Consider the following 25,995-nt stretch of genomic DNA (forward strand, 5'->3'; position numbering starts at 1 on the left):
TACACACAGTTTGTGCATAGCCTAGTTGTTTGTTCAGATCTGAGGGATGTCCACGTGGGCACATATACAGGATAGAAAGTGTACGCTTCTCGCAAAAATTGAACACTGAGTGAAGGTTTTGAGTTGGACTCAATGAGCCTTATGGGTCCCTTCCAACCTGGGGGACTCTGATTCTACGAATGGCACCTTGGACCTTTTAGAGGGCTCTTCCAACATAACAGCCCCCCAGAACATCAGTATATTCTTCCAAAGCAGAACTCCTTTTTGTGGTGTTGGGATCTATGTGGGAGACTGGTGTGAACCAAGTTTGCATTGTGCACATTGTGATAAAACCCATCAACAAGCACAGAAAGCGAGGACAGCCTGAAGAGTGGGACCAGCAGTGAATCCACACTGAAGGACCTGTAACACTGCTCTTGTTTTCTGAAGTAACCGTGCTGGCATTCAAGTTTCTTTCATGTTTGACTTGCTGGTTGTTGTAAAAACATGATGTATGAATAATTTAACCTCAGTGCCATATGATATTGTTAGTTTTGGCTTCCTGCACGCTCATCACAGTGAGGATCTAGATAAAAATGCTTTTGTGCTAAGGATGATGGGGATGATGTTCGTAACCATACTTGAGCTCTACTTTGCTGGCTTTGGGCAAGCACAAGGTGTCACATACCTGCCCCAGTGAAATCCTGGATTTTTTCACTGGAAATGAAATTCTCCACTCCAAAGACTACAAAAAGCCTTCTTATTTTCTCTTTCTGCAGCATCTGAGGCACAGACTCAGATGTGGAGGATCCAAATCATTTATTACAGGTTTTAACATCCCTTATATACTTTCACAAGTTTTCTCTTGTAACTTTCCCACCCATCTTTACATGTCAACAGAATACTCTCCAGATCAGTCCTTAACCGTGCATGCAGGCACTTATCTGGTCAGGGCCATGAGTCATTCCAAGCCACACACTCTTCCTCCACTTGGGGTCTGCCATCACACAGCTTACTTAAAGTTGTTTTCCTTTCCTTCAGGAGTGCCCTTGGTTTTCAGCCTTCCTTTCTCATGCTGCTTATCCTGCTCCACAGCTTCTGCTCTAAATATGCTTTCTTGTGTTCCCACATCTTTCTGATGTGGAAGCCAACCTACATTTCTGTGCCCAAATGGCACTTAATGCAGTCTCCTTGTTTTGTGCCACAAATGGGATACTTGACTCTTCATGCCTGAATTTCCATGATTGCTTGGTGTTGTTTTGTGCTTCTGACAGTAAACCAAAAGCCTATCGGTGAGTTAAAAGCATGTATTTTATTACTGATGCATGGCTTGGCTGTAGGATGTGGTGACTCCTGTTATGGTTGGCACTAAGATTTACACTCCGACCCCATTTGTGCTGCCTTGAATTCAGGTTCCCAAACACGAAGTACAGTTTCGCCAGAATATGCACGTGCTTTGTAATTTTGGCAGTGGTGCATTTTCTGCCTTTGCACAGAGGCAACCAGAGGCTCTTGCTGTGTCTGTGAAACTGCCTTACAGTTTCTTTCCAACACTTTATTTTTCTTTTAAACCTAGATTTTACAGCTAAAACATATTTATTTTCCCCATAATCTGTAGCAGTTCCAGGTACTTTCAGCTAAGCAAATACTGCAATCCAGATGAACCCAGTTTTGCAAGCTTTTTGTCATGCGTGTATCCAGTTCTTCAAGCTGGCAGGATTTCAGTTGTTCCCTATGTGACTGTTGCAGGGACACCGAGGTGCTTGTGCTAAAAAGGAGCAGCAGTGCATGTTAGTGGTGAAGATGCCAATCTTGAAAATAGTGGGCGTTTGGGCTCGTCCCTTGGAGGAAAGCAAGATGGAAAAGCAGAGGAATTTGGAAGGGTGGCTCAGGGCTGGAATTTGCTTGTTCTCAGTTGGCTCACTGCAGTGTGTGTGTGGAAGGCTTTGCAGACGGTCTGCAAAGAGGCTCTGGGGAGGAGAACAAACGCTGACTTTGTAAATCTGCCTTCAAACTTCAGTCTTAAGGTGATGCTTCTGCAGAAGTCCCTCACACAGAGCTTTGCTGAGCGGTCTCCTTGTGAAACACTGAGAGGGGAAACCGATTGACTAAATCAAAAGGCCTCATGTTCAGTTTTGAGTTACAGTTGTTGTCGTTGGGTAGTCTGCTCGTCTGTTGAAGAATGAATGGTGTCAGTCCAAATAATTTGATATCAAGCTAGGGAATGGTGAGGAAGGAACAAATGGGAGATGTTCCATACCCACACAGAGGCACAAGCACAGACTGTTCATCTCATGCCATCTCCTCTGACAAGCTGTATCCTAAAGAAAAATGTCAAAGTCTTTTATTCATTTAAGAAGCTGATAATGCAGGGTTTCTTGTAACCAAAACACACTTTTCTTTCAGCAGTGTGTGTCAAAATCTTGAGCTGTGAATGTAACTAGCTGGCAGTGGCCTCAGGGCAAAGTCTCCCAGCCAGAATGAAACGTATTTGCTCTGCCGCAGCTTTTGTGTTACAATTCAGTGTTTATGAGATGAAAGAGTCGTGGAAATCTGTTTATCCCATCGTGGGTGCAAAGTAACCTCCTTTTGCTGTGTTCATACCGCAGGATCTGAGGCTCAGTCCTATGAGCAGAGCTTGTCCCTGCAGAGGAGGACGATGAGGAATCTCCTGCCTCCTGAGGCACCATCCCTAGCGCTGTTCAAGAAGCGTTTAGATGAGGTGCTAAGGGATTTGATTTAGTAGTTGGGTAGAGATAGTGATAGGAGGATGGTTGGACTAGATGATCTTGTAGGTCCTTTCCAACCTTATAAACCTATGAGCCTCGTATACAAAAGCTGAAGGATCCAGACTGGTTGTTCGGGGCCTGATGTAGTGCCTGGTTTAGTGGCTGGCCTGTGGCAGGTCGGTTGGAAATGGATGATCCAACCCATTCTGTGATTCTGTGATTCCAGTTGTCCTCTTGCCTTTAGCTGATGTGCACCCCTGATCACAGCAGAGCTTTGTGGTGATGCCCAGTGATGCCATCCCATTGCCTGCCTGTGACTCTTGCACACATGGTGACTTTGAGCGTGACACTGCAGTTCTGTACCCAGTTGCTTTTTTGAGAGCTTGTGTTTTGCATTAGGGAAAGAGCTGCTTTCCAGTGAGCTGTGTGTGCATTGTGCAACATCTTCAGTCCCAGCGGATGGGGGTTGGAAATGTGGCAGGAAAGAGCCTGGCCCACAGAGGAGCATCACTTCCAGCAGCTTATAACAAACATGATCCCTCAGGGTCCTCCCAGACAAAGGGCTGGAGCAGAGTGCAGAGGAAGGCTTACAGGTGGGGAAGGGCTGTGAATAAAATGGGCAGGAGAGGCTGTGGTGGTGAAAGGGGCGATGGAGAGCAGCAAGCTGGAAGGAGCCAGCTCTTGGGGGCCTGCTCCTGAAGTTGCAGCCAAAGGAGCTCCCACCTCTGCTCACCTCAGAAATTCTGCTCTGATAAGATGAATGCATTGCTGGCCGTGCAGGGTTTGCTGAGTGCCTGGGTCTGTGAGCAGTTAGTAGGAAAACATTCCCTTCTAGCTTAAAAAAAAAAAAGGCATTTTTGTTGTTTCCTTTCCTCCAAAATGCACAAGTCAGAGAGTTGGGGATTTTCTTTTGCCATGACAACCAATGAAAGTGCAGAGCTATGTGATTTCTTTATCCTTCCTTCCTATGATTAATTTTTTTTTAAAGCCACATTGCTGACTGAGTTGGGAAACATCTATTTGTTTTTCTCATGTAGATTAGGCAGCATTTTATTGCACGTTTGCTTGGGAGCCAGAGAAAGCTGGGGATATTGATAATTCCGTGATTCATAAGAGTTATCCCAAGTTGGAAAGGCACCCATAAGGATCATTGAGTGCCAGTATTTATCCTCTCTTTTAAAAATTGCTATCTTCTGCTGAGGAATTTCCCCAGGGTGCCAAATAGAGATTCAACAGCAAAAAAAAAAAAACAAAAAAAAAAACCCTGACAATATAGTACATGAAAAAACATCCCCCAGGGCTGTTCTGTTGCTAAGGAATAGAGAAAAATGGTCACACACACGGAGCTGATGTGCCACCCAGCATCTCTGTGGCTGTGTGTTGGTGTGAGCTCTGTCTCTGGGCAGTGGCAGCTCTTCCCAGGCTGCAGGCATTGTGTGGGCATTGGTGCCCACAGAGGGCTGCCTCCTGTTGGCTGTAAGTAAAGACATAAATGATTTTTCTGCTTCCTAATATTAGCTCCACAGAGGTCAAAACTTCAGTGGGTTGCTGCCAGGAGATCAGGATCAGGAAAGCATGATTTCTGAATTTTAAGTTGATTTTTATACATAGCCCAGCAGTATCTCTGTTGGAGTAGCCCTGGGAGATTGTGTGTGATAGAAATAAACCATTGAGCAGAGGGAGTTCACATGCTGTGCTTTGGAAGAGCTTGGGCTATGTCACAGGGCTGTCACATGCTGATAGCATCCAGAGAGTGAGTACTGTTGCTGCAGAAGCTGCAGTTGTGACGCCTTGTTCTCTGCAAATGCAAAACTCTATCAGCAAATCTCTGCAATAATTTATTACCTGGGTGGCTGGAGATGGGGAGAAGCTGAGCTTGGGAGCAGAGGTGAAGACACGATTTATAAGGGCCAGACTGCTATGACAGGTGCTGTACTCAGCATGTGCACACACACACAAGAAGCTTGGAGCTGTGGGCTTCTGCATGCTGTTGTCCTCAAGGTACCACTCGCTGCTCCAGCTCTATATAATGAGGCTGAAGGACCCTTCCCCTTTGGAAGGATACTGGTCAGAAGCTGTTAGAACAACGTCTGCACAGGTGGGAGATCAGAAGCTGAAGGCTTCCACTGCGAGCTGGTTTTCACTTTCGAGGTTTTCTTTTAATGTTTAATCCCCTAGAGGCTCTTGAATTGCAGCCAGCCACCATGGATGGGTAACTGCAACTCAGAGGTGCATTTGGATACGTGAAAAGCACTGTCACTGTCTGTAGAGCGAATAGTTCTAAAGAAAGGAATTCAGATGGAATAGCACGGAGGACGGTACATTTCCGTATGGCTTTATACAGGTGGTACACAAGTTACCAGAAAAGAAAAGGCTCACCTTTACGATGGTCAAGGTGTGTAGATGACTCCACTAGAGAGGGATCTCCAACAAGAGATCCTTCCCTGGTGGTGGTCAGCCCTTAAATGGGGTCTGGGAGAGGTGGAGCCAGACTCCACCCCTTCTGGTCACACAGGTGCATTGCCTTCACCTGTGCCCCCCGTGGCTGATTTGTCTCAGGTGATCAGTCAGTGGTTCAGGCCATGATTCAGCAGTTCCCATATACCATCTGAACGTCTGAGCGGCATTGAGAGCTGCCCACACGTTTGCTAAAATTTGGCCAGAAAATGAATAGAGAAGTGGTGGAGTCTCAGCCCTGGAGATATTTAAGAGACACGTGGATGGGGCCTAAGGGATGTGGTTCAGTGGTGGATTTCTTAGGTCAGGTTGATGGCTGCACCTGGTGATCCCAAAAGTCTTCTCCTACATTCAGGAGCTGCTGCCTGTCCTTTGTCCCTGGGATCCCAGTGCCATTTGGGTCCATGAAGTCACCTGAAGCCTAGAGCTGCGCTGGGTAAGATCTCATTCTGCTCTCATCCCCAGAATCCTTCCCAGGATTGAGTCGCAGCTGGAAGGACTTGGGGATAGCTAGGACCTTCCCTTGGAGGCAGCATGGCTTAAATCAGCTTAAACCAGTTGTGAAATTACGCCCAGCTCTCTGTTTTTTCCCCTTTCTTCCCTCTCTGAACAACTTGTTTTCCTGAAACATCTGCTGCTCTGGCAGATTCTTGCTGTTAAAAATATTCTGGAGCCTTTCTTTGCATAAGTGCACAGCTGCCTGTGTATTCCTTATCAGCTCAGCTGAAGGTTTGTTGTCAAATGGGAGCATTTTTTGAGGGGAAAATGCTTGTGCTGGACATGTGGTTTAGTTACGAAGCAGAGGTTTGTGTGTGCAAGAACATACACGATGGTGCAGGTAAAATGTGCTTCCTGGGTGGAAATGACTGAGGGTTATGAATTGCTTCTGGTAACTGATGCTATTGCATTGTCTCTGCCATCTTAACAGGGGTCTGGAACTCTTATTTTATTGTACTCCTCCATCACTTCATGTTCAAAAAGTATTACATTCTGGAAATATTCTGTTAAAATGCAGCAAAGCCCTTGGGAAGGCTGACATAGCTCTTTGGGCTGTGACAAAATGTATGAGATGTTATTTAGGAGTCAAGCTCCTCCATGAAGTGTTAGCTGTTCAAATAAGGAGGATGCAGTGTATTTATTTTTTTTTTTCCAGAGAAACCTGATTTATTTATTTTTAATATGGATTGTACTGCAGCTGCAGTGTCTTGGGCTTTTGCAGTCTTGGCTTTGAGCCTTGCTGCTTGTAACTCTAGTGGGAGGGAACACATCTCCTCTTCTGAGATCTGGTGATACAGGATGCAGACTGAACCTAGCAGAAATGAGTAGCAGGATACTGTCTGCTCCTCAGGAGGTGTAACTGTCTGAATGTTAATAACAGTAACCCAGTGGATGAAGTGTGGCATCAAGGAGGATTGTTTTCTTGCTTATTTCTTCTTCCCCTTACTGCTGATATTGATGATTTATTGTTGTATCTTGGAAATGTTACTGGTAAGTCAGGTGTATCTGTCCCGAACAACTGATCCAGGAGCCCAAGCTTTTTGTGGATCCTGCTGTCTGATCTAAGCAAGTGGCAAACTTTCATCTTACTACAGCAGATAGCTTTTTGATTGCTGAAATAGGCAAAGATCTTCCATTTACCTACCATGACCCCAAATTTCTGTTTTTGTTACCAAAGCTTTTTAATGATGCCTTGTCTTGCCTTCGGAGTGTTGCTGAATTGTTGTTTCTTCCCAGTAGAGGTTGGTGAAGCTCGTCCTCAGCAAAGATCAGGGTCCTGTTGTCTCTCTGAGGTGGACATCTGTGTGATCATGACAACTGGAAGAAGTTGCCCAAAGTCTGGGGAAATACAAGAGTGTCACTTCTGCTTCGCAAGAATGAGAAGCCAAGGAACTAGAGGCTGGTCAGCCTCACCTTGGTCCTTGAGAGGCTGTTGAAAGAGCTAATCCTGGAGACCATTTCCAGACAAGCTAAGTATGAGAGAACACCAGGAGTAGTCAGCATGGATTCACTAGGTGGAAGTCACACTTGACCAACTTGCTAAGTTTCCGTGATGAAACTACAGGCCTGGTAGGTGAGGGAGGAACAGTGGATATTGTCTGCATAGACATCAGTGGGGCCTTTAAAACTGACATCTCTAAGAGCCCCATAGATAAGCTGTTGATGTATGGGCTGGGTGGGCAGACAGCAAGGTGAATTGTCCTGTTGGCCAAGCCCAGGGCCCAATGATCAGTGGAGTGGTGCAAAACTGGGAGGAGTGGCAGAGGAGATATCAGGCAGAGCATTGCCATCAGATCAGTGGAAGTCCTGCAAACTGTGGGATACCATTGTGCTGGCCCAGAGTGGCCTTGCTGGTGGCTTGGCACAGCATGGCATGACATGAGTGGCATGGAAGAGCATGGCACAGGAGCTGACTGCACCGTGGAGCCTGCAGCCCAGGCCACAGCAAGTAAATGCTCTCAGCCACATGTGAAAGCAAGATTAGATGAAGTTTAATTTACTGCTACTGGGTTTGATGGAGAAGTGATGTAAACCACAGGTTGGTGGAAATCAAGAGGTTAAAATAACTTTTTTATTATTATTATTAAAAAAACAAACATATTATCACCATAAACATCTTATGAAACAAAAACTTATTAGCAATTAAAAACAAGTCACACTACAATCTCTGACACAAACAAAACCCAGTGATGAATGGCAGTTATGTCATTGTCTTTAAAACTCAAGAAAGTTTTCTTGGACGTGCTTTTATAACACAAAGCCATCTGATGTCATGGAGTCATAGGAGTTGGAAGGGACTTCTGAAGATCATCACAGAGTCCAACCCTTGCATAAAGCAGGTTCCCTAGAGAAGGTTGAGCAGGAAAGTGTCATATTTCACAGTACAGTTATGGCACTTCTGTCATTGGTTAACAGTAAACACAGCACTTCTGCATTTGTGACCTCATTTGATGTTCCTGTAGATATCCAGATCTTTAGTTATGGTAGCTTTCTCTTATCAAGAATGCTGCTGTCAAACAATCTAATCCATCACATGTTTAATGGGAATGTTGTCACCCTGTGACAACATATCCACGTGTAACTGTGATGCTGTTCACACCCGTGCCAACCCCCTGAACAAATGCACCTTGGGATTTCTTTGTGTTGTACCCACATACCTTTCTTCTGCATCAAAATTGAATCGTTCCTCCATTGGTATCACCACACTGAAGGCTGTTTCCCTTGGGAATTCCCAGACATGGGTAACATAGCTGCTGTTGCTACTCTTCCCTTTGCTTTACCTGTGGTGGAATGGCAGCTGCCCAAATTACAGCTCTGTGAAGGACAGCTTTGATCCCTGTTGCAGAGAGCTGGATGCACAAAGCTTTCCTGGCTTTTCCATGCAAAGCGTGATCCAGTTAATTCTTGGCTGTGGTTTAAAATTTTTTTTTCATTTGGGAAGAGGCTGCTGTTTTGAGTGGTTAAAACAGCATTTTTGGGCTGGATTTCTGGCAATGCAATTTTTCCACATTTGGAAGTCAGCCTGTCTGCTGTGCTGGCTGATTCTTTAACCTCTTCCATGCAAAAATGCATTGCAGTGCAGTGCACAGTTTGGTCTCCGGAGTGACTGGCGCACACATCAGCATTTTTTTTCAGTCTTAAAGAAATGATTTATTTTGTAATTTTTTTTTTAATTTTCGAGTAGTATGTGTGTGATTTTTCTGAAGTAATGCAGAAATTAGATGAGTTCATCTGTTTGTGTGAGGAGCATCATCATGAACAGTTCTGTCCTCAAATATGGTGGAAAATAACTTATTTTCTGTGTGAGGGGTCATGCATTTCTGTGGCCATTCCTAATGCCAAAGAGTGTTGAAAGTGAAGGTGATAGAAAAAAAAAAAAAGAAGAATCAACTTTTCAGAGGATGAGAGATTTAAGTGGGGATTCTGGACCACAGGTACTGATTTGTCTGATCTCTCCTGAAGAGCCTTTGGTGAGACTGAGATCTTCAGTGATGTCCCCAACTCAAGCACCACCCATCCTTCAACCACCCAACAAAAAGTGATTAATGGAGTACATGAATCCCACTTTTGTTGCTGGTGCCAGCAGAGCACCCCGGAAGACGTTAAAGCACATGAGGGATGAGCAGGGGATTTGAGACAGCCAGCGTGGCTTCACCAAGGGCAGACTGTGCCCGACCAATCTGGTGGCCTTCTATCATAGAGTGATGTCATTGGTGGACAGAGGGAAGGCAACTGATGTCATCTACCTGGACTTCTGCAAAGCGTCTGACATGATGGGGCACCACATCCTTGTCTCTAAATTGGAGAGAGGTGGATTTGAAGGGTGGACTGTTCCATGGGTAAGGATTTGTTTGGGAGGCTGTTGTCAGTGCCAGAGGGTTGTTAGTGATGGCTCTATGTCCAAGTGGAGGCCAGTGATGAGTGGTTCTCCAGGGGTCTGTACTGGGAGTTATACTCTTCCATATCTTTGGTAGTGACATAGGTGATGGGATCAAGTTTGCAGATGACACCAAGCTGAGAGGTGTAGTTGATATGATGCCATCTAGAGGGGCCTGAACAGGCTGGAAAAGTGGACTTGTGAACCTAACGAGGTGCAGCAAGGCCAAGTGGAAGGTGTTGCACTTGGGTCAAGGCAATCCAAAATACAAGACTTCACTCTGCACTGGACATCATCTACACAGAGGCTTTTTGCCATTAGGGAACAACAAGAGTGCATGAAAATCCAGAAATTGCTCCTAATGTGAGACCTGCAACCTAGAGCATTAAGCAGAAAGGGCAGATGGAGAGGTTAGTCTACAGTTCGTTGTCTGTGGAAGTGGGTGAAGTTGGTATCTGCTCACGGGCTGTGCCAGACCTGGGCCTTCTGGTGTTGTGAGCATGGGCATCTGAGCATCCTGCTCTCCTGAGCATCTGCCCAGTGAAGCAGAGCTCCTGCTCTGGCCTCTTCTAAGGAATGATATTGGTACTGGATTTACCTAGTGAGACATAAGTCACTGGCTGGGGTGTTACTTGCACGTACTTCTTGAGGCCAAGGAATGTATGACCCAATTGAAATAGCTCAGGAAGCTGCAAGTTCTTCATGGCAGAAGTGGTAAGGGGGAGAGCTGTGTGCTCTGCAGTGAGTGATGCAAAACCCCTCAGCTTTAGTATTTTTATTGATTACAGAAACATCTGTAAGACACGAGAGCTTGGACATGCCACTTATTTCACTTGGTTTCTGTGAGAGGAAATATCCTGAACAAAGGCGTGAGGAACAGGAGTCTCTCCAAACAGAATCCTCGGGTAGGGTTGAGGTTTTCACAGTACACTAGTTTTTCCAGTTGGAAACTCTGTATGCAGTGCTGATGGGGCTGAGAGTGCAGGGCAGCCCTGCACGTCTCTGTGCTGTGTATGGCAGCTTAATGCCTCCTGGGAACATCAGATGGACTTACTGGGACAGAGTTCGTTAGTGGTGGCAAGTGCACGGCAAGCCTAGCACAGAAGTGCTTTATGTAGTAGCTAACGCATGCGTGGAATATATACATCTGTGTTTTGGCTGAGAAATCACACTTCAAGGTATGGAATTTCTGCAGTCAGAACCTTCTCTCTGCACGTGAGGGACTGACCTTGGTGTAGAGGCACGTTAAGGATTGGCAGTGTGCAGGCAGCTACATGCTATTCCCCTGGAACAGCAAGTGTAATGGCAGGAGATGGGAAATGCCAGGCTGTGCAGCCCCACGTGCACGCAATAAATCTGTCTCTTTGGATTTGGGAAAGATGTCCCTGGAGTTTAAAGGTCCCAAATAAGCAAGTGTGTGGATCCCACCTGCAGGCAGCTTTGCTGCCACCAGCACAGAGCAGGGCTGTGACACAGCTAGCTTTAATGGGAATGAAATCTCTCTTAATTCTTTCTATTTGAGTGAAAGGAAAGTTCAGCCTTGTGGTGAGGAGACAGGAATGTGGGCAAGGGCACAGGAGGAGATCCAGGCTTCTGCTTCTCAGAAGGACATGAGCTGGGCTTGTGCTTGGCAGGCACAGGAACTTGCTTGAGCTGGCAGGTGCTCTGGAAATGGAAATATTTTATCCTGCCTTATGTAATGCAGCAGCATGTCCAGAGCTGAGTCCCCTGCAATTTTCTGGCCCGCAAGGGATAATTTTCTGCTTGAAATCTTAGCCTTAGCAGTGAATTTCCTTGCTTATACAGCATGTGCATTCAGTGTGATATCTGTACACATAATTGCTGCTGTTTGAACTTCAGTTATTTAGGTAAATTTGTTTATGGCTGTTGGATGATGAAGAGCTTTGTTCTTTGAGTTGTATAAATACATCAAAATGCACCCTGCCCTAGTGGTTAGCTATAGCTATAGATCCTCTGCATCTAATTGAAGTAGGTTATTAACACATACCGTGGGGTTGAAAGGTAGGTAAGACTGGAATGCATATTATTGGGGTTATTGGCTTCATCTAGTGCCTCAGTTTCAGTTTTTATTCCTAAATGTGGAGAAGCCTCTGCAGTGTGGACTGAACTGGCTGTGTATAGTCATGCATGACCGTGCATGGCACTAGGCCTACTCTGATTTGGGGCCAGTGCTCCCCAGCCATGGCTGGTAAGTGGAATGTGCCAGTGAAACCTTCTGACACCTCCTGAGGCTGTGGGAATTGATAATCCACGAGAGGTGAGCATGGGCTCAAAAGCCTCTGCAACTCAGAAGGGACAAATGAGATTCTTCAGGAGTGGAGAAACATGAAGTTTGTTTCTGTTTTGTTCTTCTTAAACAGAGGTGTTGAAACACTCTTTCAGACATAAGAGATTTTTGGCTTCAGATGGAGGCTCACGTTCCCTGAGGATGCGTTATCTGGTGATCTGGTGTGCAGAGGTTGGCACACCTTGAGGTCAGCCGAGTTAGTCTTGCTCCTCTGAAGTCCTAATGCTTCTTCTTGTGGGCCAAAACAACACGGGCAAAACCATCATAGAGTCTGCCCTCATCAGGCTTAGAGATGAAGAGTTATCCTCAAGCAAAGGAATCAAGAGAGAAGTGCCAGATGTTTCATCACGAAACCTCATTCATACTTGCGTGTTTTGGGCAGGGACTACAGAGGCTTGTGAAAGCTGGTGAGGGACGTGCAGGGTAGAAGTTGCCTCCATTTGAAGGAGAACCCAATCACTTCAGAGCCATTAATACTTCCCAGATGGTTTCTGATCCTCTGTCCTGTGTTTCTTCCATTTATTTGTTACTCAAAGAGGTTGAGCATGGCACGGTCTCAGGTTGCACCCAAGGGACATTCAGGTTGGATGTTAGGAAAAATTTCTTCTCCAAAAGAGCAGTCAGGTGCTGGAATGGTCTGCCCAGGGAGAGTTGGAGTCACCATCCCTGGAGGTGTTCAAGAAACGTTCAGATGTACTAAGGGACATGATATAGTGGGGAAATATTGATGGGAGGTGGATGGATGGACTGGATGATCTCTGAGGTCTTTTCCAATCTTAGTGATTCTGTGGTCAAAGCCACTCAGAGATATGGCCCTCTGTGCCCATCCAAGGTAAAGGGTGGAAAAAGATAAAGTAATTATTTCAGGTGGTAGGGAGGGCAGTGGTGAACACTGTGAAGTAAACTGAAGTGGGCCAAGGAAAATAAGCAGAGCAAATTCAGGGAGAGGACATCACACTGGGGAATAAACTAAAATGTGTGGAAATGATGTTCCCGAAAGCATGTGTTTGCTACAGAGAAACTACTTGCCTTGTGAACAAAAGCAGATAGGAGTGTATCTCCTCCATCACCTGTGCAGTTTTACATTTAGAGGCAACGAAGAGCCCATGACAGGGTAAAGCAGAGGGTCAGATCCTGCTGACCATGAATACAGAATGGCTTCTGTAGGTGTGACCCTGGGTGAAGGGGGAAGGACTGTTGGACCCCACTGGTTCATGCCATCACAGGGCTTGTTTCTGGCTGGGTTTGTGATTGGAGTGTTGGTTTAAACAGATGTGCTGGGTGGGGAAGGCTCATCGAGGCGCAGATGAATATCCCACCCCTTCCTTTTAGCTGCTGCCCCAGTGCCCTAAAGCAGAACAGTGATGCAAGGCTTAGCCCTGTGCCTGCAAACACAAGAAAACAGAAAAGAACAGAAAATAGGAAAAAAAGAAAAAGAAGAAAAAAGAGTTATATGCTTTAAATAATAATAAAAGTAATGTGTGATGTATTGCCGAGAGCAGGCAGGGATTGAGAGATCTTCCCTAGGGAGCGAGAGCGTTGCGTGCAGCTGAGTCAGCAGGAAAGGTCACTGGGCTGAAAGGTTTGGGCTGTAAAGGAGAAGATTTCGTAAGGGAAACTGCTGCAGTGTTTTCGTGTTCAGTGCTGACTGATAGCTCAGTGTGTGTGCACATAGGAACACCAGTCCTTGTAGGTGGGGAATGTAGGGGAGCGATGGGCAACCTCAGCCCCGCTCTGGATTTCTTCTTTGTCCTTTTTTTCTCCCCTCCAATTCTTCCAGGCCCACCCTAATCTCTTCAGTTCTGGCATTTAATCTCCTCATCACACTGTTTTACCTCCCTGGCTTCTCTTCCAGCTCCGGTTCGGGGGTCATTATCACATATGATTAATCTTGGAACCTAACGAAGGGGATCAGACATAACTCTGGGCCATGTCTGAACCATTTAGCCTTTCTGAGCTCAAAAATCTGCAGAGGAAGTTTATTTTTAAGGATCCTGATAAGATAAATTTGAATGTTGGGTTGTTTGGAATACAAGTAATATGAACGAAATCGCTCCAGGGTAGCAATGCCCTCTGGGATTTGAAGAATCCCAGGGATAATCATCCAGTGCTGAGTAAGTCTGGACGGTCTTGAAATAGCTTTTAGTAGATGATCACATTTTTCTTTGTGCTGGCTGCTCTGAAAGCTGGGAGCAATACCTTAGCCTTGATTAGAAGAGGAGCATCGACACCTTCTTAACACTGCATTATCGAGGGGAAGCCTGGATAAAGCCTGGATAACTCTCATATGAAATAGCAGCCCCGGGAAACAAACAGAGAGCATCTGGAGGCCTGCTTTTTGAGGTCCCACCGCTGGGTGTTGGAGCAAGGTGTGGTCGGAGCATCCTCAGGGCTGCTCCAGCTTAGTGGTGACGTGGCCGTGCAGTGACTCAGCCGCACCCTCCTGGCTGCCCGCCGGCGTGATGCAGATCATTAGTCACTAACTGGGGTGCTTAGCCTTTTTTTAGGCTCCTGAAGAGGCCAGGGGTCACACTAACAGGGAGCAGATGCATTGGTCTTTCACCTTGCCGGCCTCTGGGTCCATCAGGTGATGCTGTGCTCTGTCAGGCTGACTCAGCCTTGTGAGCTATATGGGGTTTGACAGAGAACAACAATTCCCTAATTCTCTTTTTTTTTAATCTTTTTTTCTCACCACCCTCCATCCCCCATGCTTCCCATCTTTGGCTCCATCTCCTCATCCACAACCTCAGTGTGCCAGTAGATTGGGTACCACACTCAGACACCACAACCCGGGCTGTGGACCTGTCCCTTTACCAAAGTCTTCTATGCTGTTATCTTGAGGACAGGTTTTTGCCACCGACTGCAATACCTGCATTTTCTAGAAAACCCTTTTCTCTGTCCATGGCTCCAGCAGCACCCTTGGGTGCACTGGAGAAGAGTTGTGGGTCTGGCATCGCTTGCTTGGCCAAGCCCTGCATCTGTGCTTGGACATTCCCATGCTTTCAGTGACCAAAGGAAGCCCTGTAGGTCTTCCCCATGTAGGCAGCCCTGTGACAGTGCCAAAATCCCAGTGTGAGCATCCAGGTAAGGGGCTGCACAGGGATTCTTGTGGGTGTGCTGCGTTCACCTCTTCTGTCTTCTCCTCCTCCCATTTGACATTTATGCCAAGCTGTTCTCACCAAGTTTTGGTTTTACTTTTATCCAGTTTCCCTGTCCGCCCCCAACCCCCCTTCCCATCCCAGCTCTGTGTGCCCTGGGCTGAAGGCAGCACCAGTGACTCACAGGATGGCACGGAAACCAGAAGCTGGCTGAAGCAACACGGTGACGTTGCTGGAGCTGCATGGACTCTGCCTGTGCAGTGCCACCAGCGTAGGACAGCCCTGTGTCCCTTATCTACAGAGTGTGCACGTGCTGAGGAGACCTTTGTTGTGATAGTTGGAGGAATAAAGTCCAGTGGGAAAGGAAGAGTGTTTCCCCCAGCGGGAAGGAGTCAAAAGTCAGAGCTGTCCCTCAGCAGAGCTGCACAGCCAACGTGAGCACACCGCTTCAGCCACCACTCTGGTTCACACTTGTCATTCTCCCTCTCTTGCAGCTGCGTAAATGAGTATGGAAGATTATGATTTCCTCTTCAAAATTGTTTTAATTGGCAACGCCGGTGTGGGGAAGACCTGCTTGGTGCGACGCTTCACCCAGGTAAGGCTGGGCACCTGCTGATGCGGGGCGTTGGGTGGGAGCATGGGTGTTTCCAGCAGCACTGCATTTCCTCAGGTTTTGTTGTCCATGCTTGTGGCCCTGTGTCACCCACTGTGAGGTATCAGCATGAGGATTACAGCCGTGCCTGGTGCAGTACGTGGTCCTGCTGGGGCTTTAGCTGTAAGGACCTTCTGATGCTCTCTCCGTGAACTTTCTCATCCCTCTAGGTTAGGCCAAGCAGCTGCTGCACTGAGCTCCCTCTAGCACTGACCATCAGTAGGCGATTAATTAATCTGAATCCCGGGCTATCCATCAGCCCGTGGTCTGCTGTTAACATCAGACACCCTTTAGGGTTTACACCTGAAGAGTTAATGGGGGCACTTAATGAATTGAAGCGGTGAGAAATGGTGCTGGCAGGAAAATGAGGCCTTGTGGCAAAAAATCTGTGCTCCCTGTGTTTCTGGCTTATACAGCAGTTCCCAAAAACCTTTTAGTATCAGTGGGGGCTGGTGAGACAATACCTGCCTGGTTGCTGAAAGTGCAAAGGTTGGAGGACTGTCTTTGCTTTTTTGGTGACAGAACAGCAGGGAAGGAATCAGGAGTCTGTAATGTCAACTCAGTTTGCATGATGTGCTCTAAAATACAAGTTATGGGGGGTTTTTTGTTTTGTTTTAAAGCTAATAACGTTAAACATGCACTCTGATTGCCTGTACTAGCTGATGGCAACGAAGCTGGTCAGACCAGAAGGGTTAACTGCAAAATCTACTGCTGCTACTCTTCGCACTTTGGCAGCATTGTTGCTGCCGTAGTGGATGGCTGTGCCCCAAAACCAACACAGCTTTGCAAGCTGGGACACCAGAAATGAAAAAGCTCTGCTTAGTTCTGTTTGGTTGGCTGTCTTCCTTTCTGGAAGTTGAGAATTTCCAGCTGCAGGCTGTGCTCTGGGAGCAGGATCCAGCTGCTTGGGTGCTGCTGCAGATGCCCTAGGCACTCCTTTCAGGTTCTCATCTCTTTCAAGGCAATGGAAAATTGGATCAGAAACCTTTCCATTTCTTCTGTGCACTGAGAAGAGGCAGAAGGGATTTTCCCCTCTCCTTTTCCCTTTGTGCATCATAGAGTAACGGAATATCTCAAGTTGAAAGGTTCCCACAAGGGACTGCAACTCCTGGCTCCACACAGGACCACCCCAAATTCAAAGCTGGGGGGATGTCATTTTTTGTTCACTTCCCGTGAGAGGTGGCAGTGGATTTTGTGGCTTCTCCCAGTGGCTGCAGTGGGGATGGGTCAGCATGCAGAGCTCTCTGGACTCTCTCCCCACTGCCTGGGGCAGCAAAGAAAGCAGTTGCACCTTTCAGTGCAGCTCCTTCAAGGGTGTTTTGTTTAAATGGTGGAAATAAGTGTTGGGGGAACTGGGCAAGGGAGGGGCAGGGAGTCTTGCATTGCTACAGAACTTCAACAAAACTGTTTTCTTTCAGGGGCTTTTCCCACCAGGCCAAGGAGCCACGATTGGGGTTGACTTTATGATTAAAACTGTGGAGATAAATGGTGAAAAAGTAAAGGTAGGAACATGATGGTTATAAATTCACATGGTGGCATGATAGTTCGGCTTTCTTGCTTCGGCCCTCCTGCTGCTAGAAGGTCCGTGGGCTGTAGGGCTCCATGTCATGGCTCCAGACATACTGTGTGATACAGTATTTGCACCTCTCTCATCAGGATCGTAACAGTGAACCTACTGTAAGGGAGAAAATGGAGAGGGGAGGTCTTGCAAAGCTCTGTCCCTGCTCAGTAGGCATTGAGATGGTACCTGTCTGGTGTTCAAGTCCTTTGAGAGAAGTATGAACCTCCATCTGTGTGTCCTGCCCGCTGCTGATGGAACCCCATCAGCTTCGCTTCTGTCTGAGGTCCAGGTTTTGAAAGGCTGAAGTTAGCAGAAGTCACCAGCATTGGGTCTTGCTGGAAGGCAGAAGGATTCCTGTTTGCCTCTTGCATTGGTGCAGGCAGGGAGTGAGTTTGTAGATGAGGTTTTCTGACCAAGCAGCACTAGGGAGAAGAAACATTTAACGAGCAGGAAAAGCGGGGATGACTCACAGCATGGAGTGGAAAAAATGACATCTCAGTGCAGTGAGGCACTTCTGTGAGCTCATGGAGCTGTGCCCGAGCCATCAGTGCCTCTGTGCCAGGTGGCATCTCCTGCAAAGCCTCTGGGATCCAGGAGAGCCATGCACCAAGGTCTTCAGACTTACATATAAATGAATTTCTGGGGAAAATACTTCTTAGCTTTTAAAATTGCTTTGGAATGTCAGTGGCGAGGGACTTGCTAGCGTGAGTAGCATGCAGGCTATTTCATATGGGAGACTACTAAGGGTTGCTTGCTGGTAGGTACCCCCAGACAGCCTTTAGGGGCTTTTGATCTATCTGATCATTTCTGACTGAACCAAATACACGTGCAGTGTATGCTCTGAGAGACTGCACAAGTGTGGTAGTAATTGCAGTGCCAGTCACCAATAATCATCCTCGCTGCTACAAACACACAGCTCTGCTGCCTGCACCTGTGATCTTACTGCACTTCCCTGTGTGCTGGAAGCTGAATGTATGTATAAAATGTTGGGCACAGGGAAGCATCAGCTGCCTCTCGGGAAGTGAACATCCAGGTAACTGGATTTTCTGCAGGTGGAGTCATCCCTGGCCAGCAACAAACCGTCTGCCACTTTTGATTTCCAGTGTTACACTAAAGCAGTACATTTGAGCTCACAGATCTCGATGAACGCAAAGCATTTACCTACTAAGGGAAACCACTAGGCCAATCTGTAGGTATTTTTCTGTGGGAAATAACTGGACAGGAACTGTAACAAAGTTGTCAGTACTTTTTCCATCTGCAGAGTTTGGAGGTGGATTTGCTTTGAAGGGGACTCGTTGATAACCTGAATCCCATATGCAAGTAATGTCACTTCTGATTTTGTGTGGCCCTTATCTGCAGGTGCCACTTAAACACAGCTACGCCAAGGGATTAAGCCCAAGGCTGCCAGCAGCTGTGAGCCAGCAACAAATTCCTTTCTCTGCAAAAATGTACTTTTTCAAATTCATACCCCACATCTGAAAGCTGCTCATGGGGCTCTTGTTTCAGGCTAATGTATTTGTGATGAGTAGCTGACATAGTTTGACTTTGGAACTGGGCTAGAAAAAGGCTTCCTCTGTTGTGGGCTGCTGAGTATATGGAAAAAATCTCAAATACTTTTAACTTTTTCTTCCCAAAGTACACAGGGTTCTGGCTGGAAAATCAGCCTTCCACATATTTAAGTTCCACATATTTAAGAGGGGTGCTTAAAAACCAGAAGCTGAAGCAGAGCAGTGTGCTTTTATGCAGAGATGTGTTCGTTTTGAATGCTTTTCTTTGCTGCCTTTTTGAAATGTTGTGGTTTTGGTGTCCCACCAAAAGCTGTCAGAGGGTCAGGTTAGGAAAACGGCCTGAGTTCAATTCATATTGGGAAATGAGTGTTGTTTTTCTGGACATAGAGGGCTTGCCAAGCAGCGGTTCAGCTCGTGACCTCTGAGTTGCAGTTAGGGGTCACGTTGGGAAGGGAGGCAGCCAGCAGCAGGGTGGGACATCTGAAGGAAACGTGCTGGAGTCCCTCCGTGAGCCTGCAGATCTCAGCTTTGTCCGCCCTGTGTTTTCCACCCTCCAGTGCATCATCTTGGACTAAATTGCTTTACTCTCAGAGCTGGAGGAGAGGCTTTCCTGTCGCTGCTGGGACAAACCCTGCTGTGGGTCACAGCACAGGGCAGGAGGAGACTTGCTGCCTGCATCACCCAGGCACCCAGCAGAGCCAGCAGCTCTGTCCCCATGAAAGCCCCACGAGCACTGCAGGGAAGTCGGCAGCAATGCCGGCTGACGTTGTGCCTTGCATTTCAATCTGCAAAGGCAGAAATGGAAACAAAAAAAGGGCTGGGGGATGGGAAGCCAAAGGGGAGAAGAGCAAAGCACTTTCTCAGCAGTGCACCCGGAAGGCGTTCAGGTCAAAGCAGTGCCTTTACATTTCATTTTTTCTCCTCACCCCCCCCCCCCCCCCCACATTTATCCCAAAAGCTGCAGATCTGGGACACGGCGGGACAGGAGCGATTCCGCTCCATCACGCAGAGCTACTACCGCAGCGCCAACGCCTTGATACTGACCTACGACATCACCTGCGAGGAGTCCTTCCGCTGCCTCCCTGAGTGGCTGCGGGAAATCGAGCAGTACGCCAGCAACAAGGTCATCACCGTGCTAGTGGGTAAGCGGCCAGGAGGGGGCTGAGCTGCCACCTAGGGTGCTTGGGGGCAAAAAGGTGGCCTCTGCTGGAAGGGCTGTACCCACAAGTGGGTCGTTCCTCCTGCGGATGAGCCTGAGGTGCTGATGGACTCTACAGCTGTTTGTCACAGTGTAGAGTCATTAAGGTTGGAAAAGACCGTCTGTAGTGCAGCCGTCAGCTCATCCGCACCGTGCCCACTAAGCGTGCTCCTTAGTGCCACGCGACCACAGCTCTTGAACACTTCCAGGGACAGTAAACCTACCACCCCCATGGGCAGCCTGTGCCAATGAGTTATCGCTCTTTCTGAGAAGAAACTTTTCCTCATGTCCAATCTGAACCTCCCCTGGCACAACTTAAGGCCTATCACTATTACCTGGGACAAGAGGCCAACCCCTACCTCACCACAGCCTCCTTTCAGGCAGTTGTAGAGAGTGATAAGGTCTTTCCTGAGCCTCCTCTTCTCCAGACTGAACAATCCCAGTTCCCTCAGCCGCTCTCCATAAGACTTGTGCTCCAGATCCTTCACCATCCTTGCTGCCCTTCTCTGGATGTGCTGTCTCAAGCATAATGCTACTGCACACAGAGGTGGATAATTCCCATGGGTCAGTCCCACAAAGCACTGGAGTGTTGGTTGTGCAGCTCTACAGAGCTAAGAGTGCAAACTTATCCCTTGTGACTCCCAGTTTGGATCTCTCCATGTAATTGAGGATGTGCTCAAGCTGCTGATGTGTGCAGGCTGATACTCCCCATGGCTGTGGACAGAGTAGTCTTGGCTCAGATGTGGGAACCAGCTCAGGATGCAATAGCTGTGTGCATCTTAGCATTTATGGGTGAAGCAGAGATGGAAAGCTGGGTATTTTTTGCATGGATTTTAGGGACCCTAAAAATAAATACTGAATGGCATGTTAATCTATAGCAGCTTCAGTTCAAGCTGAAACAGACCTCAGGCCATCTGTCTGCTACAAGGAGGGTGATTTTGCTTACCCATGCTTCTCCATTCTCTGCTTTCTGTTCCTGATAGTCCAGGACTTGACTTGTAAATGTCCAAGAATGTATGAAGAGAAATAGGAGTGTAACCTGGGGGAATCCAGGAAGTTTCATACTGAAGTGCCATCATTTCCTATAGTAGTTTCCTGTTTACAAGAAAAATCTAGAGCATTATAAAATATGTTCAACATATCCTTAGAGATCTTTTGAATTTTACATGCCTTGATAGTGTTGCAAGTGAGCCTTGGGACTTAAGGAGCTTCCATGCAAGGAACTCATTATACTCCAAAGAAGAGTGTGGCACATGTACAAATGACACAGAAATAATTACTGACTAGCAAATGTATACATTAATTTTTAGGGAACTTTACATTAATTATCTGCATCTGCTGTATAAAATATAAATGACGACTGCCATAAGCACCCACTTTGAAGGTGGTAACACCCATGAACTTCTTTGAGTGACAATTTGTTTAGAACTTGTAACTTCAGTGCATAGAGGGGGTCCAAAAATTGCTTGGTCAGAAAAGAAGAGGGATATTGGATGGCAGGAAGGCAGTGGGAGGTGGATTGTCAGTGGAAATGCTGCCTTCTCCCATGGGTGCTCACACCAGCTCCAGGCACAGGGCTGGGAGAGGTTTCCTCCTGAACCTGCTGAGTAACCTGGCACAGCCCCCTCTATCCTGTGCTTCGTTATCGTCTTTGTAGGATGGATTTATGGCACAAAGATGGTGTTTGAAGTGGTCAGTAATGCTATAATCATATTGGATGTTGGGTGGAGACATTAATCAACCCCTTGTTAAAACGAGCTCTGGGGGATGGGATGGTTCCCTGCCCCACCTCGCTCTGAGTGCCCTGAGCCTATTCGTGCTCCAAACCAGATTGTTCTCAGGGATATTTAATTAAACTGGGAGAGCACCTTCTGCACCAGACTCCCTTAAAGCTTGTAATGACATGAGGAATATCACACTTAGCATCTCACATGCTGTAATTGACAGTTTAAGTGCACCTCAGAGCCAGAACAGGAGAATTTTCAATAGACACTAAAATGGAAGTCCTTTAATGTCAGTTGATAGCAGCAAACAAATGCACTGGTACTAAATTAAAGCTGACTGACTTGGATGTTCACAGGGCATGTTCCATTAAATAAACTGATATTGAATGAACCCGGACCCTGAGTCAGGGAACCAATTACTTGGAAAGGAGAGCACTGAGAGTTTCTCATCAAAGCACTGTCCGTGCCTGTGGAATTAGAGAATCCTTTGCGTTGAAAGGATCCCTTAAAGGCCATCTATTCCAACTTGCCTGCAGTGAACAGGGACATTCACAGCTAGATCAGGTGCTCAGAGCCCCGTCCAGCCTGACCTTGATTATCTCCATGGATGGGGCATCCACCACCTCTCAGGGCAAGCTGTTCCAATGCTTCACCACTCTTACTGTATGAATCTCCCCTCTTTCAGTTCGAAACCATTTCCCCTTGTCCTGTCACAGCAGATCCTGCTGCAGAGTCTGCCTCCTTCTTTCTTACAGCCCCCCTTTAAATACCAAAAGGAAATAAATGTAGCACCAAACTTTTCCTTGTTCCAAAGTGTCCCGAACTTCTGCTCATTTTGTTTAGAAGGTCAAATTAATTCCGTCTCTACGATCTTCTATCAATGCAGGTAATAAGATTGATTTAGCTGATAAGAGGGAAGTCTCCCAGCAAAGAGCAGCAGAGTTCTCCGAGGCGCAGGACATGTACTATCTGGAAACCTCAGCAAAAGAGTCGGATAATGTGGAAAAACTCTTCCTGGACTTAGCCTGCCGGCTGATCAGCGAGGCACGGCAGAACACCCTGGTGAACAATGTCTCATCCCCCTTACCAGGAGAGGGGAAAAGTATCAGCTATTTGACTTGCTGTAATTTTAATTAAAGAGCTGGCTTGTGATTCCCAATCCGCCGTGGGCCCCGAAGATTCGTCGCCGGGATTCGTCTCCTCGGAGGGAATTCCGCCTTGACCCATCTGACTTCCTTCCTCGCAGTCAGGTCGCAGACCTAGAAGCATGGCAGGCTGACAGCTCCAGCTGCATGGCAACGTAGCAGAATATAACGTGGTTCAAATTTAATTTTTCTTGCAGTCTCTGGAGTGGGATAGAAGAAAGGAGAGTTGCACGAGCGCTTCACGTGGTGCAGAAAATGAGCGATCGCGTTTCCTTCTGGGGGAGATTAGAGCAGCCTCTCTCGGGGAAGATTTGGAAGAGGTCAAAATGTCTCTTACAGAACAACGTGTTTGTTCCTTTTTAAAAGAAAAAACAACAACAATGAGCACTGACCCAGGACTGTGCTGGCAATCATCCGGGCTGCCAGCTGAGTGAATTCCTGGGGCGTGTATATACCGTCTTTGTGGAGGAAGGTGTTTGAAATAGTGTTATGTCTCTCATCTACAGGCACTTTCATGAACGTGGAATAATAATAATAATAATAATAATAATAAAAGGTTATATATCTCAACATTTCCAAACAGCAGTTTGAGAAGACGTGGATACAGCTCAGTTGCTCCCTTTGGTGCTAGCAGTTCAGCAAATATTCCATAGACCAAACGTAGTCTTACCACATTGCTGTCCTCTGAATGTGTAACCTGGACTGATTTGGAAAACAACACTAATAAGCACTGTTCATTAAAATCTCATTACCTCTTTTTCTAGACCTGAACACAGCGAGAAACAACTGTGCTTCTTTGGTATCCACTGCAGGATGAAAAGATTTCCCAGAAATATAATAAACATGTAAATAAGAAAATGCCCCTCCACTAATTAATGTCCAAAAGTGAAATATGCCCTGGGAAATGTTATTGGGGGAACTGAAAAAGTGCACCAGACGTGACCAGAATGTTTTGAGTGCGCTGATTGTGCAGGAGGGTTCAAAGGGAGCACAGTTGAAGTGGCAGCCTGCAATATGTCTGGGTTAAAAATAAAGCTCGTAGATAAAAGGTCCTGCTGGAAAGGCAGGCATACCGTTTTGTAGAGGTTTCCTTTTCTTTTAATGCTAAATGGAAGTAGCAGCAGGTTGCAGGTGGCATCTTTGTGTCTGACCCATCTGGTGGTCACCTTATGGAACCTGTGCAACCTGGGCGAGGGAGCTGCTTTGGCAGGGGGTTGGACTCGATGATCTCTGGAGGTCCCTTCCAACCCCTACAGTTCTGTGATTCTGTGAACTGTTCCCTGAGAAGCTATTGAAGGCATCTTCTTGACCTCCCCTCTCTGCTAGAGTAGCTTTCCCATCCAGGGCTGCAGAGTCATTTAATTTACTTGATGCTTAGTGCTCTTGATCTCAGACTCCAGCTATGTGTAACTATTTAGGCAACTTCTTTCTACAGAACTGAAGTGGAATTGTGACTAAGTTTGTATTACACCTCTAGTGCCATATGCGAGTGGTGCAAATTGACACGCTGACTTGAAAGCAAAACTGGAAGATATTGAATGCACACGTGGAAGATGATCTGTAGAAGTTTGAGTTCAGTTTAGCTGATTTGGATATATCTCCCTCGGCAATTACATGGCTGTGATGTGCTGTAATTTAAAGTTAATCACCTTAATATCATTTGGCATTTACTGAAGGCTATAACAGAGCTTTTGTATCGACATAAAAGCTGCCAGTAAGTTCCTCTTGAAAATAATAATAAAAAAACAAAAGTAGCATTTTAAAATGCATTTTCACATTTTCCTGGGTTGTATCATGGTGTGCCTTTGATCAGTAATGGTGATATGTGTCTTTGAGAGAGAGGGGATAGTTGTGCCATATAGCCATTTTTCATATTTTCTTGCTAATTTTACGTCACTTTCTTCTTTTGTGACTAATGCTAAAAATGAAGAAGTAGAAACTGTGGTACAAATCTTGCTTGTCATTGAGGTAACGCTTTGCAAAGTGCTGCTGCAAGCACTCCATGTTGGGGCAGTATCACCTGACACGCTGGCTTGCAGTGGTCCTTTTTGGTCTCTGCTCATGATTTCATCTAGAGGATTTAGAAATGTGGGGGATGTCATGGCTTCTGCTCTTTTGAGTTGTGTGGTACGGCTTAGAAGAGCATTATTTCTCTTGAGCATTCCCCAGATGGCCAAATCTGGCCTTATTTGAGCTCGTGCAGACCACACAACTCCAAAACAGCTGCTGCTGTTTATAGCAAGACTCTGGGTGTTACAGGTAAGGTAACATTTGAGTTAAAAATCAACATTTCATGTGTTTAATTTACAAAAGTTCTTACTCTCCAGATGTTGGGCTTGATAGTGTATAATGGAGAAGAAGGGCAGGGCTCTTTGGTCAAGTGAGTTGAGGAGGAAGGAATCTGCCCACTGAAATAGCAGTGGGTTCCTCAGCCTGGCTCCCAAAACCATCAAAGCTGGGCAGCTAAATCTCATTGAATATCAGTATCAATGCATTTTCAAATGCTTCTCGCATCACTTCTGGGGGTTGTGCTCTTTAACACATCATCATGGCTGAACCAGTCAAACAGCAGAAGCTGCTAACCTTGCTTTCTTGAGATTTCTCTCAGGGGTTTCCAGAAGGCAAGGTCCCTTTTCTGGTCCTTTCCTAAGCTGTAGGGGTCTGTTTTGGAGGCTGGCTACCTAACCTCCAAGCATTGGTTCTTATTAGTAGCAAATCTGTGTGCAAGACCTCCACCTCCAGACAGCAGCGTGCTCTTCCAGAGAGGTGGAGTGCTGTGGTGGGGCCGATGTTGCGTCTGACTTCTCCAGGGACAAATCTGAAGTGATTCCTTTCAAAGTTAATTCTATGCAGACTGTTAAGAAATTGAAAGGAAGCAAGGGTGATGTGTTTGATTTTACAAAGTAATAAGCCAAAGCTGTAGCTCAAAATGGCTTTTTTTGTGCAGTTAACAAACACAGTACTGGTTCAAGGAGTGATGTTTCATTGCAGCAGCTCCTTTGTAGGAGTGTTTTTCTCTACTTTCTAACATCTCTCTGGGACATAAAGCCCATCTTTCCACCCAGCACTGAGGGCTTATTTTCAAATCTGGTGCCCCGCTGAAGGCTCTGCAATCAGAAGAGGAGCTTTTTCAACTGCTAATGACAACGTGTGTTGTAGCAGATTGATCAGAGATTTGAAAAATTAGAGGAGTCTTAAAAATACAAATCCCAGTTATCTGACAATCATCTCTCCATCTCTGACCAGCACCTAGCTGGATGA

General features: G+C 46.5%; 1 protein-coding gene across 1 annotated transcript in view; it reads left to right on the top strand.

The window, feature by feature from the left end:
• The window catches only part of RAB30 (RAB30, member RAS oncogene family), a 37,079-nt gene extending 12,360 nt beyond the window's left edge, over positions 1 to 24,719 (top strand). The window contains exons 2-5 of the mRNA XM_065729964.1: positions 15,441 to 15,541; positions 17,017 to 17,100; positions 19,626 to 19,809; positions 22,476 to 24,719. Coding sequence (XP_065586036.1) covers positions 15,449 to 15,541; positions 17,017 to 17,100; positions 19,626 to 19,809; positions 22,476 to 22,726 — 612 coding nt within the window. The 5' untranslated portion in view covers positions 15,441 to 15,448 and the 3' untranslated portion in view covers positions 22,727 to 24,719. The remainder of the gene's footprint in view (positions 1 to 15,440; positions 15,542 to 17,016; positions 17,101 to 19,625; positions 19,810 to 22,475) is intronic.
• Positions 24,720 to 25,995: the final 1,276 nt, after the last annotated feature.

The sequence above is a fragment of the Cyrtonyx montezumae genome, unplaced genomic scaffold (assembly GCF_038088225.1).
Source record: "Cyrtonyx montezumae isolate F1298 unplaced genomic scaffold, pur_monq_1.0 scaffold_12, whole genome shotgun sequence".
NCBI lineage: Eukaryota > Metazoa > Chordata > Aves > Galliformes > Odontophoridae > Cyrtonyx > Cyrtonyx montezumae.